Source organism: Macrotis lagotis, chromosome 2 (genome assembly GCF_037893015.1).
Source record: "Macrotis lagotis isolate mMagLag1 chromosome 2, bilby.v1.9.chrom.fasta, whole genome shotgun sequence".
Classification (NCBI taxonomy): domain Eukaryota; kingdom Metazoa; phylum Chordata; class Mammalia; order Peramelemorphia; family Peramelidae; genus Macrotis; species Macrotis lagotis.
The window spans coordinates 232,732,626-232,750,390 of record NC_133659.1 but is presented as its reverse complement, the minus strand read 5'-3'; the positions used below and the strand labels follow the sequence as shown (position 1 = coordinate 232,750,390).

The 17,765-nt window shown below is 35.1% G+C and overlaps 1 protein-coding gene across 1 annotated transcript in view; it reads right to left on the bottom strand.

Annotated features, from left to right (window-relative positions):
- DNAH9 (dynein axonemal heavy chain 9) overlaps positions 1–17,765 on the bottom strand; it is a 546,775-nt gene that overhangs the window by 146,753 nt on the left and 382,257 nt on the right. The window contains exon 46 of the mRNA XM_074225133.1: positions 9,982–10,242. Coding sequence (XP_074081234.1) covers positions 9,982–10,242 — 261 coding nt within the window. The remainder of the gene's footprint in view (positions 1–9,981; positions 10,243–17,765) is intronic.

Here is a 17,765-nt window from a genome sequence, read left to right as displayed (position 1 = left end):
TTTTCTCTCCATGTTAGGATAAACTTGGCAGGTCTTGGCAACAGAAAAGACATGGGGGATGATGGGAAGAGAGAATGAGGAGGCTAGGATGATGTCTAGGTTGAAAATCTGAGGATTTGGGAGGAGATTGTTGTCCTCAACAGTAATGAGGAAGTTAGGATAGGGAGAAACATTTGGGGAAAGAGAATGATTTTAATTTTGGACATGCTGAGTTTAAGATGTCTATTGGATATCAATTTGATATATATGAAAGGCAGTTGGAGATATAAGACTGGAAGTCAGCAGAACAAGTCAATCCTTATACATGAATCTCTAATTCATTCTCCTAGCTCATCTAGATTCTTTGACATCAAATGCACATTTCATAAAGTTCAATTTCCCTCTCAGAATTCTTGGATATTTTGGAAAATTGTTGGATATTTTATTGGAAATTGGATATTGGGTTAGAAATTTTTGAATATTTTCCAACACAAAATTTATGGATTTTTTTTTAAACATGGTTTATGATCAGAAGTCAAGGAAAGCTAACAAAAAGACTAAATTGAACATCAGTAGCAAAATGAAAGTCCCAAGGTCATCTCAAGCTCAACATATCCAAAACAGAATTCATTATTTTTTTCTCCAAACCACCCTTTCTTCCCAACTTTCCAAGTACTGTTGAAGGGAACCAGCATCCTCACAGTCACTTAGAAATTCAGTGTTATTGCTTATTTCATCAGTGCAACAATCAGGGACAATTTGGGGCCGTCTGCAATGGAGAATACCATCTGTATCCAGATAAAGAACCTTGGAGTTTGAACAAAGTTCAATGTCTATTCCCTTTAATTTAGGAAAAAACCTGCTATCTTATTGTCTGATCTTGTTATCTCTTATACTTTTTGTTTCGTCCTTAAGGATGATCACACTCAATTTGGATCAATGTACAACATGGAAACAAAATAAAGACTGACAGATTGGGTGGAGGGAAGTAAGATTGGGGGAAAAATTGTAAAACTCAAAATAAATAAAATCTTTAATTAAAAAAAGAAATTCAGTGTTATATTCAACTCCTCTCTTATACTTGCTCCACATATCCAATCCATTGTCATTTTTTTTATTTCTACTATATCTCTTGTTCTCTCCTTTAAACAATTATCACTCTAGCACAGTTTATCATGTCACATTTGAACTACTGCAATTGGTTTTCTGTCTTAAATCTTTCCCTACCCCAATTCATCTTTAATCCATCTTTTAAAGTAATTTTCCTAAAGTGTAGGTCAACAAACATCAATTATTTTTAGCATCAAATATAAAATATTCTTTTTGGCATTTTAAAGTCCTTCAAAATTTGACCTCATTTTTCCAGTTTTCTTATATTTTATTCCACATAACAGTGGCTATAATCCAACTACATTGATCCACCTGATGTTCCTGACCCTTGACACTTCATCTCCCAGTTCTGTAAATTTCCATTTGGCTGTCTCCCATGACTGGAATGTTCTCTTCCTCCTAACTTCCCTGACATTCATCAAGATTCAGCTTAAATTCAATTTTCTGTAAGGGATCTCTTTTCTTCCTTTCACCTTTCAGTATTTTCTTTCTGGGATCATATTCCATTTACACAGCATATATCTTATATGTATATAGTAATTTGCATGTTGCCCCTTGCATTAGAATGTTAGAGCTAGCTGAAGGCAGGGACAATAATTTTACCTTTCTTTGTAGTCTACTGTATAGTATAGTGCCTTGAACATAATATACAGTCAATGCTTACTTACTGACTAAATGATCCTGATAAGACATAACCTTTAGTCCTCACCCTCCTGCTTACCAACCTTGCTATGTACTCCACTTGGTCAATATTTCAAGGGGCTATAATTCCTTAATTAGTGGGCTATAGTCTTATCACTACTCAGAATTATGGATTATCTATAATTGAATAGATGGTCTTACAGATTTGCTATGATTTGGATACTCTCCCCCATTAACCAATAGGACAGATTGCCCATCTCTGCAACTATTATCCATATCCTTCCATAAAATCAAAAGAGGATTTGACCATTGTGATATGAACCTTTCTTTCTCTACTTTTTGACATTAAAAATAGGACCTTTGTCATGCTTCACTCCAGGAGTGTGCTGGAAGCAGCTTGAATTCAGTGTGAGCATTTATACCTTGGAAATTGCCACATATTACAAATCAGTTTTTTTAAAAAAAATTAATTTATTTTTTAATTTTTCCCCTAGCTACATGCAAAAACAGGTTTCAACATTTATTTCCAAAATCCCTTCCTCCCACCTCATTGCCCCTCAATGAGAAAGCAAGATACTTGGTGTACATTAAAAACGTGTAGCCATGAAAAACATTACTATAATAGTCATTTTGTAAAAGTAAACATACTCCCCCCACCACAGAAAAAAGAGAGACCTCAAGAAAAATAAAGTGAAAAAAGTATTCAGTCTGTATTCAGACACTATCAACTCTGTCTTTGGGATAGCATTCTTTATCATAAGTCCATCAGAGTTCTCTTGGGTCACAACATAGCTGAGAAAAGGTAGTTCATTCCATATCCAGAAATATTGCTGTTACTTTGTATAGGGTACAATTCTCATTGCATCTGCTTATGTAAGTTTTTTATTGAGAGCATCCTGTTTATCATTTTGCATAACAGAACAGCATTTCATCTCAACCATATAGCACGTGTTTAGCCATTCTCCAACCGCTGGGCATTCCCCTGAATCTCCAGCTCCCTACCACCAGAAAAGAGCTACTGTAAATATCCCTGTACACATAGTTTCTTTTCTTCCCATATTTCATCTCTTCTAGAATATAGACTTAGCAGTGGCACTACTAGGCCAAGGGCAGGCATGGTTTTATAGCCCTATGGGAATAGTTTCAAATTACTCTACAAAATTGTTGAATCATTTCACAGCTCCTCCAATAGTGCATCAATATCTCAATTTCCCTACATCCCTTCCAACATTTGTCATTTTCTCCTTCTGACCTATTAGTTAATCCAATAGGTATAAGGTAGTATCTAAGAATTGTTCCAATCTGCATTTCTCCTATCAATAGTGAGACAGGGCATTAAAAGATTAAAAAAAATAGATTACATTGATAACCTCATCTGAAAAATGTTCATATATCTTGTTCATTTATCAATTGGGGAATGGCTCTTATTTTTTATAAATTTGACTCAGTTTGAGAAATGAGGTCTTTATCAGAGAAAGTTGTTTCAATAGCTGTATTTCCCTTTATCCTATTCTACCCACCCTCATTTATTCTATTCTCTTTCCTTTCTCTGAGTCCCTCCTCAAAAGTGTGTTGCATCCGAATACCATCTCCCATGATCTTCCCTTCAGGCTATCACCTACACTACCCCCCCCCCCCCCCCCCCCCCGCCCCATTTCTCCCATCCCTTTCCTCTCCCATTTTTCTATGGATAAGACAGATTTCTATCCTGAGTGTATATGTTATTCTCTCTCTTTGAACCAATTCCTATTACCTCTTTTATGTTAAATAATTTAGCCCATTCAGCCTCTCCTTTTCCTTTCTCCCAGTAAATTCCTTTCTTGCCCATTAATTTCCTCTTTATAATATATTGTACCTTCATATTCAACTCTCTCCTGAGTCTTGTCTATATATCCTCCTTCTAACTACCCTATAAATGAGAAGGTTCCTATGAGTTATCACTATCATCTACCTATGCAGGAATACAAGCAGTTCAACATCATTAAATTCCTCATAATTTGCCCTTCCTGTCTATGCTTCGACCTGAGTCCTGTACTTGAAAATCAGACTTTCTGTCCAGTTCTGATTGTTTCATCAGGTAAGTTTGAAAGTCCCCTATTTCACTGAATGTCCATCTTTTCCTTGAAAGGAGATGTTTAGTTTTGCTGGTTAGCTCTTTTGTCTTCCAGAATCTTATTCCAAATCCTATGATTTCTTAATGTAGAAGCTACTAAATCTTGTATTATCCTGACTGTGGCTAAATGATATTTAAATTGTTTCTTTCTGACTGCTCCCAATATTTTCTTCTTGACTTGAGATTGTTGAAATTTGGCTATTATATTTCCGGCAGTTTTCATTTTGCAGTTCTTTTAGGAAGTGATCAATGGATTCTTTCAATTTATATTTTACCCTTTGCTTCTAGGCTATCAGGGTAGTTTTCCTGGATAATTTCTTTTTTTTTTTTAATTTATTTTTATTAAAGATATTATTTGAGTTTTACATTTTCCCCCCAATCTTGCTTCCCCCCCCCCCACAGAGAGCACTCTGTCAGTCTTTACTTTGTTTCCATGTTGTACCTTGATCCAAATTGGGTGTGATGAGAGAAATCATATCCTTAAAGAGAAGAGAAGTCTAAGATGTAACAAGATCAGACAATAAGCTATCTGTTTTTTTGTAAATTAAAGGGAATAGTCCTTGCACTTTGTTCAAACTCCACAGCTCCTTATTTGTATACAGATAGTATTCTCCTTTGCAGACAGCCCAAAATTGTTCCCGATTGTTGCCCTGATGGAATGAGCAAGTCCTTCAAGGTTGAACATCACTCCCATGTTGCTGTTAGGGTGTACAGTGTTTTTCTGGTTCTGCTCATCTCACTCAGCATCAGTTCATGCAAATCTCTCCAGGTTTCCCTGAAATCCCATCCCTCCTGGTTTCTAATAGAACAATAGTGTTCCATGACATACATATACCACAGTTTGCTAAGCCATTCCTCAATTGAAGGACATTTACTGGATTTCCAATTCTTTGCCACCACAAACAGGGCTGCTATAAATATTTTTGTACAAGTAATGTTTTTACCCTTTTTTCTCATCTCTTCAGGGTATAGACCCAGTAGTGGTATTGCTGGGTCAAAGGGTATGCACATTTTTGTTGCCCTTTGGGCATAGTTCCAAATAGCTCTCTAGAAGGGTTGGATGAGTTCACAGCTCTACCAACAGTGTAATAATGTCTCAGATTTCCCACATCCCTTCCAACAATGATCATTATCCTTCCTGGTCATACTGGCCAATCTGAGAGGTGTGAGGTGGTACCTCAGAGAAGCTTTAATTTGCATTTCTCTAATAATTAATGATTTAGAGCATTTTTTCATATGGCTATAGATTACTTTGATCTCCTCATCTGTAAATTGCCTTTGCATATCCTTTGACCATTTGTCAATTGGGGAATGGCTTTTTGTTTAAAAAATATGACTCAGTTCTCTGTATATTTTAGAAATGAGTCCTTTGTCAGAATCATTAGTTGTAAAGATTGTTTCCCAATTTACTACATTTCTTTTGATCTTGGTTACATTAGTTTTAGCTGTGCAAAACCTTTTTAATTTAATGTAATCAAAATCATCTAATTGGATTTTGGTGATGTTCTCCAACTCTTCCTGAGTCATAAACTGCTCCCCTTTCCATATATCTGACTAGTCCTTGATCTTCTAATTTGCTTATAGTATTGTTTTTTATGTCTATGTTCTGTAACTATTTGGATCTTATCTTGGTAAAGGGTGTGAGGTGTTGGTATAATCTAAGTTTCTTCCATACTAACTTCCAATTTTCCCAGGAATTTTTATCAAAGAGGGAGTTTTTATCCCAATGGCCAGACTCTTTGGGTTTATCAAACAGCAGCTTACTATAATCATCTCCTGCTTTTACACCTAGTCTATTGCACTGGTCCACCACTCTATTTCTTAGCCAATACCAAACAGTTTTGATGACTGATGCTTTATAATATAATTTTAGATCAGGTAGGGCTAAGCCACCTTCTTTTGTACTTTTTTTCATTAAGCTCCTGGCAATTCTTGACTTTTTATTTCTCCATATGAATTTACTTACAATTTTTTTCTAACTCGTTAAAGTAATTTTTTGGAATTTTGATTGGTAGGGCACTAAACAGATAGTTTAGTTTTGGTAGAATTGTCATTTTTATTATATTAGCTCTACCTATCCACGAGCAGTTGATATTTGTCCAGTTATTTAAATCTAATTTAATCTGTGTGAGTAGTGTTTTATAATTGTTTTCAAAAAGATTTTGAGTCTGTCTTGGCAAATAGACTCCCAAATATTTTATATTGTCTGAGGTTACTTTGAATGGGATTTCTCTTTCTAGCTCTTCCTGCTGTTTCTTGCTAGACATATATAGAAAAATTGAGGATTTATGAGGGTTTATTTTATAACCTGCAACCGCTAAAATTGCTAATTGTTTCCAGTAGTTTTTTAGATGATTTCTTGGGATTCTCTAGGTAGACCATCATGTCATCTGCAAAGAGTGAGAGTTTTGTCTCTTCCTTCCCAATTCTAATTCCTTTAATTTCTTTATCTTTTCTAATTGCTGCTGCTAACATTTCTAATACAATATTAAATAGTAGTGGTGATTGGATAATTTCTTGAAAAATGATGTCTAGGTTCTTTCTTAAGTCATGACTTTCAAGTAGTCCAATAATTTTTATATTATCTCTTCTGGATCTGTTTTCCAGGTCAGTTGTTTTTCCAATGAGATATTTCACATTTTCTTCTAGATTTTCATTCTTTTGGTTTTGTTATATTATTTCTTGATTTCTTACAAAGTCATCAGTTTTCCTTAGCTCAATTCTACATATTAAGGACTTATTTTCTTCAGAGAGCTTTTTTATATCTCCTTTTCCATTTGACCAGTTCTACTTTTTAAGGCAGTCTTCTCCTCATTAGCTTTGTGGACTGCATTTTCCATTTGACCCATGCTTGTTTTGAGATGTTATTTTCTTCAGTATGTCCTCTCTCTCTCTCTCTCTCTCTCTCTGAGTGTGTGTCCTTCACCAAGTTGCTGACTTGGTTTTCATGATTTTCCCACATTGCTCTCATTTCTCTCCACAATTTTTCCTCTAACTTCCTTACTTGATTTTTAAAATATTTTTTGAGCTCTTTCATAGCCCAAGAACAATTCACATTTTTCTTGGAGGCTTTGGATGTAGAAGCTTTGACTTTTTTTATTTTCTGAGTGTCTATTTTGATGTTCCACAGGACCAAAGCAATTGTCTATTTTAGGATTATAAAATTCTGTTGTTTGCTCATTTCCCCAGTTTATGACATGAATTTAACTCTTTGTTAAGGTGGGGCTCTACTTCCAAGGTGGAGAACATACTCCTAAACTCTTGAGGGTTTTTGCAATTGTTTTCAGGGATACTTCCCGGGGACCTGCAAATTCTCAGTTCTTCCAAGATCTTATAAGAGGCTGTGATTGCACTTTTTTTTTAGAGTTCTTTGCCAACTTTATTTTTTTTACATTATTAAAGATTTTATTTGAGTTTTACAATTTTCCCCCCAATCTTACTTCCCCCCCCATGGAAAGCAATCTGTGAGTCTTTACTTGGTTTCCATGTGGTACATTGATCCAAAATGAGTGTGATAAGAGAGAAATAACATCCTTAAGGAAGAAACAAAAAGTATAAGACTCAGTTCTCTGTATATTTTAGAAATGAGTCCTTTGTCAGAATCATTAGTTGTAAAAATTGTTTCCCAATTTACTACATTTCTTTTGATCTTGGTTACAGTGGTTTTATCTGTGCAAAAGCCTTTTAATTTATTGTAATCGAAATCATCTAGTTTGTTTTTGGTGATGTTCTCCAACTCTTCCTGAGTCATAAACTGCTCCCCTTTCCATAGATCTGACAGGTAAACTAGTCCTTGATCTTCTAATTTGCTTATAGTGTTGTTTTTTATGTCTAAATGTTGTAACCATTTGGATCTTATCTTGGTAATGGGTGTGAGATGCTGGTCTAATCTAAGTTTCTTCCATACTAACTTCCAATTTTTCCCATCAGTTTTTTATCAAAGAGGGAGTTTTTATCCCAATCGCTGTACTCTTTGGGTTTATCAAACAGCATATTACCATAATCATTTCCTGCTATTGCACCTAGTCTATTCCACTGGTCCACCATTTTGTTTCTTAGCCAATACCAAACAGTTTGATGACTGATGCTTTATAATATAATTTTAGATGAGGTAGAGCTAAGCCCCCTTATTTTGCACTTTTTTTCATTAAATTTCTGGAAATTCTTAACTTTTTATTTCTTCATATGAATTTACTTACAACTTTTTCTAACTCATTAAAGTACTTTTGGAATTTTGATTGGTAGGGCACTAAAGAGGTAGTTTAGTTTTGGTAGAATTGTCATTTTTATTATATTAGCTCTACCTATCCATGAGCAGTTGATTTTTGCCCAGTTATTTATGTGATTGCACTCTTGAACTGTGCTTTGGTCTGTGAATAATTACAAGCATTCCTTTCTGTCCTGGAACTGTGAGGAAAGTCCTTACTCCACTGTAGGCAGTAAGCTCTGTTGTGCTTATACTGCTTTTCCTGAGACTGGAACCTAGACTGTGACCTGGATCTGAGTAGGGGCAAACCAACAGAGACCTGCCTCATGGATAGCAAAAGAGATCTCTGGAATTTCCCCAGACCTCCTTATCCCCTTGGGCTGAGCACTCCAGAAGCAGTTTCCTGATGGCTCTCTGCAGGGTGGCTCCCAAGACTTGCTCCTGGATTCTTGGGGATCTGGACTGAGGTCTGTGCTGGACTGGGCTCCCCTCTCATCCTGGTACAGTAGCATTTTCCTGCTGACCTTCCCAATTGTTTTTTGCAATCCCTGGACTGAGAGGTCTGAAACCACCACTGCTGCCACGGACCCAGATACAACCATGGTCTGTTCCTGAATGACGAGTCAGTTTGCTCTGGCATGGCCTGAGCTGTGCTGCTGGCCCCTTCTATCCCTGGTGTAACAGACACTTCCCTCAGATCTTCCAAATTGTCTTGAGATGGAAAATTGAATCACTTAGTCTTTTTGAGGTTTCTACCAATCTAGAATTTAGTTAAAATCATTATTTAAAGGTATTTGGAACCAGTGATTGTAGGAGATCTCATGGAAGTCCTTGCCTTTACTTTTCCATCTTGGCTCTACCCCTATAAATTAGATTTTGTTGTTTGTCTAGACTTAATAAAGTGATGGATACAATGTTAATAATGAAGATTAACCTTAAAAATGCATCATGTAACATTCCAAATGATTTCATGATAAAAAATGTTATCCACCTCCAGAGGAAGAACTGATGGAGCTTAAATGTCTATTGAAGCATTGTATTTTTTTACTTCCTTTATTTGAGTTGTTCTTTTTTTGGTCTATTTTCTATCACAATATGACTAATATGGAAATATATTTTATGTGACTGGACATATATAACCTATATCAAATGGGTTCCTGTTTCAGGTTGGGTTAGGCAAAGGAAAGAGGGAAATAATTTATAACTCAAAATTAAAAAAAATTGTTTTTATATACAATTGGGAAAAAATGAAATATTATTAAAAAGAGTTGTGCTGCTGGTTATTAAAAAAAAACTTCTCTGCATACCTGGCTCCCTCCTGCTACATAATTAGCTTTCTTTCTTTTCCTATGTATTATTTTTTTAGATTTTTGCAAGGCAAATGGGGTTAAGTGGCTTGCCCAAGGCCACACAGCTAGGTAATTATTAAGTGTCTGAGGTCAGATTTGAACTCAGGTACTCCTGACTCCAGGGCTGGTCCTCTATCCACTGTGCCACCTAGCTGCCCATCCTACATATTTTTGATTAGACCTTTTTCAGTGCCTTTAGTGCAAATGGCACCTTTATCAGTTTTTCCATCTTTGGATGAACTAAATCATTAAATCTCAGCTTCTCAGTCATAAACATAATGAGGAAAAAGCAAGTATTAGAAAGTTCAGTCTTTATGTCAAGGCAAATTTTTAGGTCATTTAAAAAAATTGCCCAACTTCTCCAAAGCAATCAAGTTTGTTCTCTTCCATAGAATTCAATCCTAGATCATGTTCAGTGTTCATCTGTTGTATCTATCTAAGACCTATACACTTCTCAGTGTATTAATCTGCATATCCTAGTGGGACACTAATTAGTCTTCATTTATTTGGTTTTTCCTGTGTGGAAACTTAGATCAAACTCTTTTGAATGATTATGAAACTCATTGAAGAGATTTCCCTACCTTATTGAGGGTGTTGAGAGCTGCTTGGGCAGCTGTGAGAGCTGGCTCTGCTTTGGCCAGATCTTCCTCACAATCCTTTTGCTTCTGCTTGACCTCCAACATGATTAGAGCTACCTTCTGCTCCTCTTCATCAGCAATGGATTTCTCTTTGCTCACTTTCTCTGTCTCCACTCCAACCACTTGAATTAGTTTGTCTGCATCTTCATTCTTTTGCCTGAGCTCTATTTCCTGGAGAGCCAGTTTGGCTTTAAGGTCATCTACCTGAAATATGGAAACATGTGGCATTTTAGTTACAAATAGGGGAAACACATGGCAAGCACTACATTGTGACAAAGTCTGAGGAAAAAATAAATAATGAGAATGACATTCAGTTGGGACAATAATTTCTTAAATTGAGTAAGTAAACGCTATCATCTTTATGCAGTAAAAAAGGTTACAGAATAATAAGATTTTTGCCTGTCCCTTGCAGAATTTTAGATCTCAGGAAAAGAATCCTGCCTTCAGGCATATTTAAAGATAAGGAAGCTGAGGTCCAGAATTTGAGGGCTAAGGTTTGGCAAAATATGACTGGAAACAGGAAATGAGGGTGAGAGAGACAGTGTGAGTTGGAGTTTTTTAAGTTTGGAGTTGAGATAGAGATGGAAAGGAAAATGGAGTCAGAGTAGGGTAATGAGGGGGTGAAGAAATTTGAGGTCCCAGTGAGGGAAAAATAGGATTAAGAGTGTTGAGGCATATGGAAAGAATTAATAATGGATTATGGGAAGTTAGTGAAATGTCAGAGATTTGATTAAATAAGCAGAATACTTATACGGAATGGTGAGATATAGGGTGTGACCTTCAGTATGTATGTATGTCTGAGGAGTAAAAGAGTAGGTCATGGAATTTAAGAAGATCTAAATGGAAGTGTTATGGGAAGAAATTGTACCAGGAAGAATATATGAATATTATATGTTTTCCTTGATCTTGAAGAAACATACCTAATATTCATGAACAGATGGGAAAAGCAATAAAAATGATGTATTTTATTGTACTATCATTACATTGAGGTCATTAGAAAAATCTGTTTGGAATTATCTGAAAATATTTCTTGGAATGATAATTGAAAGAGATCTAGTATAACTCAACCTTTAAAAAGAATTCCCTTGACAATATGCCTAATACTCATTCAGCTTTTGCCTGAAGATTGCATCTGAGAAGACTACTCTCTTCCAAGAGAAACCATTCCACATTAGTTTTGCTTTGCTTGTTAGGACATTTCCCCTAATATCAAAGACTATATTTTCTGCATTTCCACTTCTATCCTTTGCTCCTAATTTTGCTCTCTGAGGTCAATCTCTCTTCTATATAATAGCCCTTCAAATACTATAATGTGGTTATTGTGTTTCTTCTTTTTTCTAGACTAAACATCGCCATATTTTTCACCTGATTTTCATATGACATGGTCTTAAGGCCTTTCCCCCATATCGGTCCCCTACATCTAGTGCTGTTCTAAAATTTGTTTCACAGAACTAAAAATACTATTCCACATTTGGTCTGCCTAAAGCATAATGTACAGTTATATTAAAACTTTCCTAGTTCTGTATATAATACCTCTCAGCATGGCCTAAGATTCCATTAGCTTTTTTTGGCTGCCATCTCATGCTACTGTCAAATATTGAGCTTATAATTCACCAGAAGCCCCAGATGTTTTTCAAATGAATTGCTTCCTAGCTATGCCTACCCACACTTTGTACTTGTGAGGCTGATTTGAACCTGAATTGAAAATTTTACATTTGTCTCTTTTAAATGTCAGTTTATTAGATTCACTTCAATGATTTCATCCATTAAGAATTTTTTGGATGGTGACTCTGTCATCCCACATGTCATTTGTCTTTTCTAGTTTTGTATTATTTGCAAAAATTATAAGTATGCTAGCTGTGCCTTTATTAAACTCACCGATAAAACTTAATGAGCTCAGGATCGAGGCCATATCTCTGGGGTAATCCATCAGAAACTTCAAGTTAATATCAGACCACTTACTCTTTGTGTTCAGCTATATAAACTTCTTTGAACGTGACCATATGTATTGTCATATAGTGCAATTCTCTCCATTTTGTTCACATGAATATCATGAGACTTTGACAAATGCTTCATTGAAACTGAGGCAAATTATTTACAACATCTCTCCAATATATAGCAAAGTAAATGTCCAAAAATATGAAATGAAGTTAGCTGGCAGGACTTGATGAAGCCAATCTAGCCTTAAGTGAACTTAATTTCTTTCTTTAGGACTTGATATTCATTATTTCTTTAATTTACAAATATTAATAGACCTTTGCTCTCCATGATGTGAGTATTCCCTTTAGTGATGTAGATCATCACCCATCCATACCTATCCATCCTATGCCATTCTTTTTCAAGACCTCTTATAAATTTATCATAAGAAGAGCTTCCTTTTTTCCTTGGTATAAAAGTTGACAGTGGGACACCTAGGATGTCCTTTGGTTATTTCTTATCTCTTCTATGTCATACTTCCTTCCACTTCTTTTTTGCCTAATATGTAATTTATTGTAATCTACTCAAGTTCCTCTCCAGTGACATTTGTGTAATCCTTAATTTCATTTATATGAAGAATACAGCATTCTGTACCTTACAGTCATATAACATTGAAAAAAAATTCACTTTAAAGGCATAGACCTTTATTTTAAGAAGATTGACTTCATTCAAGTAATTTTGCAGTTTCCCAAAGGCAATTGAGACAACACTTTTCCTTTTCAAATATGGGCAGAGCTCACTGTCCATTTGCTGTGTCTGTCCAAAATGATCTGTTTTTATGTCAGTTCATTATCATCTATCTATCATCATCTATCACTGTCCATTCAACTACATATCATAATTTCAATAATAGATATTCTTTATCCACTCGATTTTCTTGTGTGAATAGTTGTCAGACCTTTTTGTTCTGATTATTGATCTCAGTCATAAGGTCTTACAATTCTCTGGGGCTTATTGCAGTCTTCATAGTATGACTCACAAGCAGGATCATATGGAAGACCCAAGCATTTTAGATAATTTCTCTTCAATATAGACTCTGTACTGGATTTCCTTTATGAGAGTTGTGAATATCATTAATGAACACTTTTAAGCCTTTAATGAACATAATAATGATTAAATAAATGTTTTATTATAAATAAAATGTTATTGTATTGTTATATCTAAGAAATTTGGCATAATTTTGTATTTTTATTCAATAATATATTATATAATTTTAGAAAGAAATTTAAAAATTATCATTTATAAACTTTACTCTTTTCCTTTTTATAAAAAATAGAAGCATCCACCTTTCCTCTGTTATGTTTTTTCCTAATCTTTCAAAGATCACAGATACATAACATTCACATCTTCTAGTGCTTTCAGAACATTGTTATTTAGTTTGCTGTAATCTGATCTTGTCTTGTCAAGGGCAGAGAAGTGTTTTCTTTCTATCTTGAGTTTCAACCACCTATTAGCCATTTTTATTCTATTCTTTCCATTTCAAAAATCATTCTCCTTGGCAGCGAAAACAAACAAAATATGAGGTAACTTGTTCTAGCCATTATCATTATTATCTTTTCTAAACCAAACACTACTAGGTAGCAGAAAGTGTGCTAGTTTTGGTAGATTTGAGGATAAGGATGAAATAACCCCTATTCTCAAGAAGTTTATGTTCTATTGAGGGTGACACATTTAAAAATACATATAAAGCAATTTAGAAGGATATTTTCATTTAGAGAAGGGAACAGAAGGAAAGAAATCTGAATAAGCTTCCTGTAAAAGGTAGCATGAGCTGAAGTTTTGAAGGAAGCTAGAGTTTCTATGAGTCTGAAGGGAGGTGGCACTGAATTTTGGACATGCAGCAAACATGAGCAAAATCAAAGAGACAGAAGATGGAATGACATTTAATGGAAGTCTCTTGTCTTATATAATAAGATGAGAAAGAAGGGCCAGATTGCATAAACAATAGAGTTTATGTTTTATCCTTTCTTCTACTGAAGCTTCTAGCTTAGGGAAATGCTATGGCTTGCTTTGTGCCTTAGGTCAGATATTGTTTTGGCAGCTGCTTAAAGGATAGATAATTGAGGAGAGAGGCTGGAAGCAAAGAGATCAATTGAGAGGCTACTGCAGTAGTCTAGGAAAGAGGTGATAAAGTTCTGCAGTAGAGTATTGGTCATGAGCACAGAGAAACAGGGATTGATACTAGAGAGTGTGTAAGTAGAACTGCTAATTCATTGTGAAGGATGAGAGAGGAGGAAGAGCTGAGGTTTAAACAGAAATTGTGAATCTCAGTGATTGGAGGGATAGAAGAGCCTTCAAAATAAATAGGACCATGACATTAGAAAGGTTATGCCATGACAAGCACATGAGTGGGGGGGGGGGGCTGTGATAACTTTCTCCTCCAGAGTCATCTCTGTCTAGTGGCCAGATATTAGTCAGAATGACTGGAAATGGTCGTGGATCGGTCAAGTGACTTGCCCAAGGTCACACAGCTAATAAGAGTCAAATGTCTGTGTCTAGATTTGAACTCCTGTCCTCCTGACTTCAAGGTCAGCACTCTATCCACTGCCACCTAACTGTCCTGGCCTATTGCAATACTTCAGGCTGAAAAGACTCCTCATAAGGAAAATGAAATAAATGGAGAATGTCTATTTTTCAGTTGGTAATATACAGTTGTATTAATAGCCCATGAGGCAGTCAGTCCATCAATACATACATCTTAGACAGATTCTGGAGATGGATGAGTTGGATCTAGAATTGAATAGCAGGAAGAGAGCAGGATTCCAGTTTGAAAATTGTGCTGCACTTTCTATGCTTCTTGGATTTCTGATTCTGGGCAGTTGATTTCACCCTTATGTATCTCAGTTTCCTTACCTGTAAAATTAAGATTCATCTCTTCTAGTTCTACATTCTGTTATTCTGAGAAAAAATTTTTCAGACAATTAAAAGAAAGGGAAGAGCTAAAGATATTTACAAAATTTTTCTAGCCTGGGAGATATGACACATTATAATAGATATAAGTGGGGCAAATAGGAAGGAAAGTAAGAATTAGTGGTTTAAGAAGAGGGAAATTTTGGAATCCATCTTTTTCATTCCAAATCTACTGAAACATTTTGCTTGAATCATTACATAAGTGTCATCTTATCTATAGTTTCTGCCCATTCGACTCATGCTATACACTATGAATTAATCTCCATTGAATATTGTCATGGTATTCCATTTCTCAGGAAAGACCATGTATAGAAGTTGGTGCTTTAGATGCATAATTCAATGAAGTGGAGGGCAAGAGAAGTATGGAGAGAAGGGGGACAATTAGTATAAAAGCATGATGATAGGAGATGAAATTTTGTATATAAGGAACAAGTAGGCTGGTATGGTTGCTTTGCCAAATGAATTGAGGGAAGTAAAGTGTAGGAAGTTTGGAAAGGTAAGATGAGACCAGGCTTTGAAGAATTTTTAAATATTGAGAGAATTTATATTGATTCTAGGGTAATAGACATCACTGGAGTTTATTAAGGAGTTGGTGTGTGTGTGTGTGTGTGTGTGTGTGTGTGTGTGTAAGTATGTGTATGTGTTTGATGATCAGACTTGCTCTTTTAGGAAAAACTAGCTGGACTTGTGGAGTATACGTTGGAATAGGGTAAAACTTAAAACTGGAATACCAGTTGATCTTTTTGATATTGAAAATTCCTACTAATTCTTTAAGGTCCAATTCAAATTTCACTATTTAATGAAGAGTTCTCTTCCCTGTCTCAACCTGAAATACTTTTCCCTTCCTTTGAATTTCTATAACTAACATACTTATCTTATACAATCTTCTATTCCTAGTTATCTTTCCATTTATCTATGTCTTACTTCTATAATTCTATGGTTTTTTTCTTGAGTATAGGGACTATATCATAGACATCCCTCTCTATGATCTGTACCTATACTGTACCTCCTATTTCAGGGTCTTTCACATGGTATATGCTAAATAAAAATGGACATAAACATGGATATTAGATAATACGTAACAATACTATGGAGTTAATCTAGAAAGTTACTAAGAGATGAAAAAATAGAAATTGGTGATTAGTAGAAAGAATCAGTTTGAAGTTGGACAGTATAAATATATATAATAGACCAAAGCTCAGTACTTTTTATTCTTCAAGCAGAATATAGTGATTGGGAAGCAGAAATAGTATATAAGTCACCAGTACTGAATAAATAATTATGCTTTTTTGAATAAAGGGAAAATTCTCTAACTATTGCTGGGAAAGTTATTGCTGGAGCCAGCCCTACCAGGGAAAGGAAAAATCAGTCTCAATTGATTTCTGGAAAGTAAAAAGGGCATTTATATTTGCACTACAGAATATATCTTTATAGAGCAGAGTAACAATTGTGCTTCTCATTCTTTTGCTGTTTATTTCATATAACAGTCAAAGATTACTTTAGAGCTCCTGGAACACATCAAATGAATTCAAAGCCTTTATAATGCAAAATGTATAAGGAGAAAAAAAATAAAACTGGGGCTTAGACTCTGCAGATAATTCCTCTTTCATGTCAGATTTAAAAAGAAAAGAGCAAGATTATTCTTTAATATATTCTTTAATTGTAATTGGTGTTCACTGCAGACTTTGTGTTAACTTCAGATGGAGTCCTGCTTTCTTAGAACTCTTCTTGTTGGATGTTATTTTGTTCGGTTGCAGAAGGTTATTTCCACAAGGACAAAGACACAATTGTAAATCAAAATGATTGAGTCACATAATCACTTTAGTAAGCTCAACTTTTTGTTCCTTTTAAAGTCTTTAGGGATTTGAGAAAACTGAAATAGGAATTGTTTTGTATGTGTTGATTGCAGTATGGCTTATAACCTTAGGTCTGAGTAAGTAATCACAGCCAATGTGAATAGGGCTTTATGGAATTTAAGGTGCTCCATAGAGTCAAACAAGGAGTCTATAGGCCACACTTAGATAACTCTTACCAAATTACAGAAAGGAAATGACTTTAAGCACATTGCATAGCCTTCTGCTACAAAACAGGAAATGTTTTTGCTAAATCCATCCCTTACCCTCTTCTTTTTGTCTACAATCTTAGATACATAAAGTCATACTTTTGCAGGTTTTCCCAGTTCTGGACATAACACAGAAACAACTAATTCAAACATGTTTTTATTTTTATTTTCTCCTTTAGATCTGACTGTCCTTAGCCAATGGCTCCTTCCCTACAACTTAAAACATATTCAATTCTATAAACACATTCATTCTCTCCTTAGAAAACCTTCACATAAACTTGTCATCCTTTGATGCCATCATCTTAAATATTTTCTCCTGCTTATACCCAATCACCTATAAAAAGCCATTTATAGTGTGTTAGATTTTTTTTCATATTTCTCTCATTTCTTAACTTGTTGAGCTGTCTTCCAGTCCTACCACTTGAATGAAACTTCTCTCTCCCATATTGCCAGTGATCTTACTAAATCTAATAACCTTTTCTCAGTCTTTATCTCTGGTCTTTTTTACATTAAAATATTATATTATTTGTCACTTCTTTCCCCTGTGCAGTTCTTCCTCTCTTAGCTTTCATAAGCAATTCCTATTTATTAGCTTTTCCATCTCAGTTTCTTTTTCTGGATTATTATGTTACCCTCTAGGTATGGGTTTGTCTCTACAGACTCTATCTTGCTCATCAGCTCTTCTGGGTTCATACCTTCTAAATCAACAGATGCAATATATATGTGTATGTATATATATATAAAAATGAACACATATACACATATACATGACTATAAG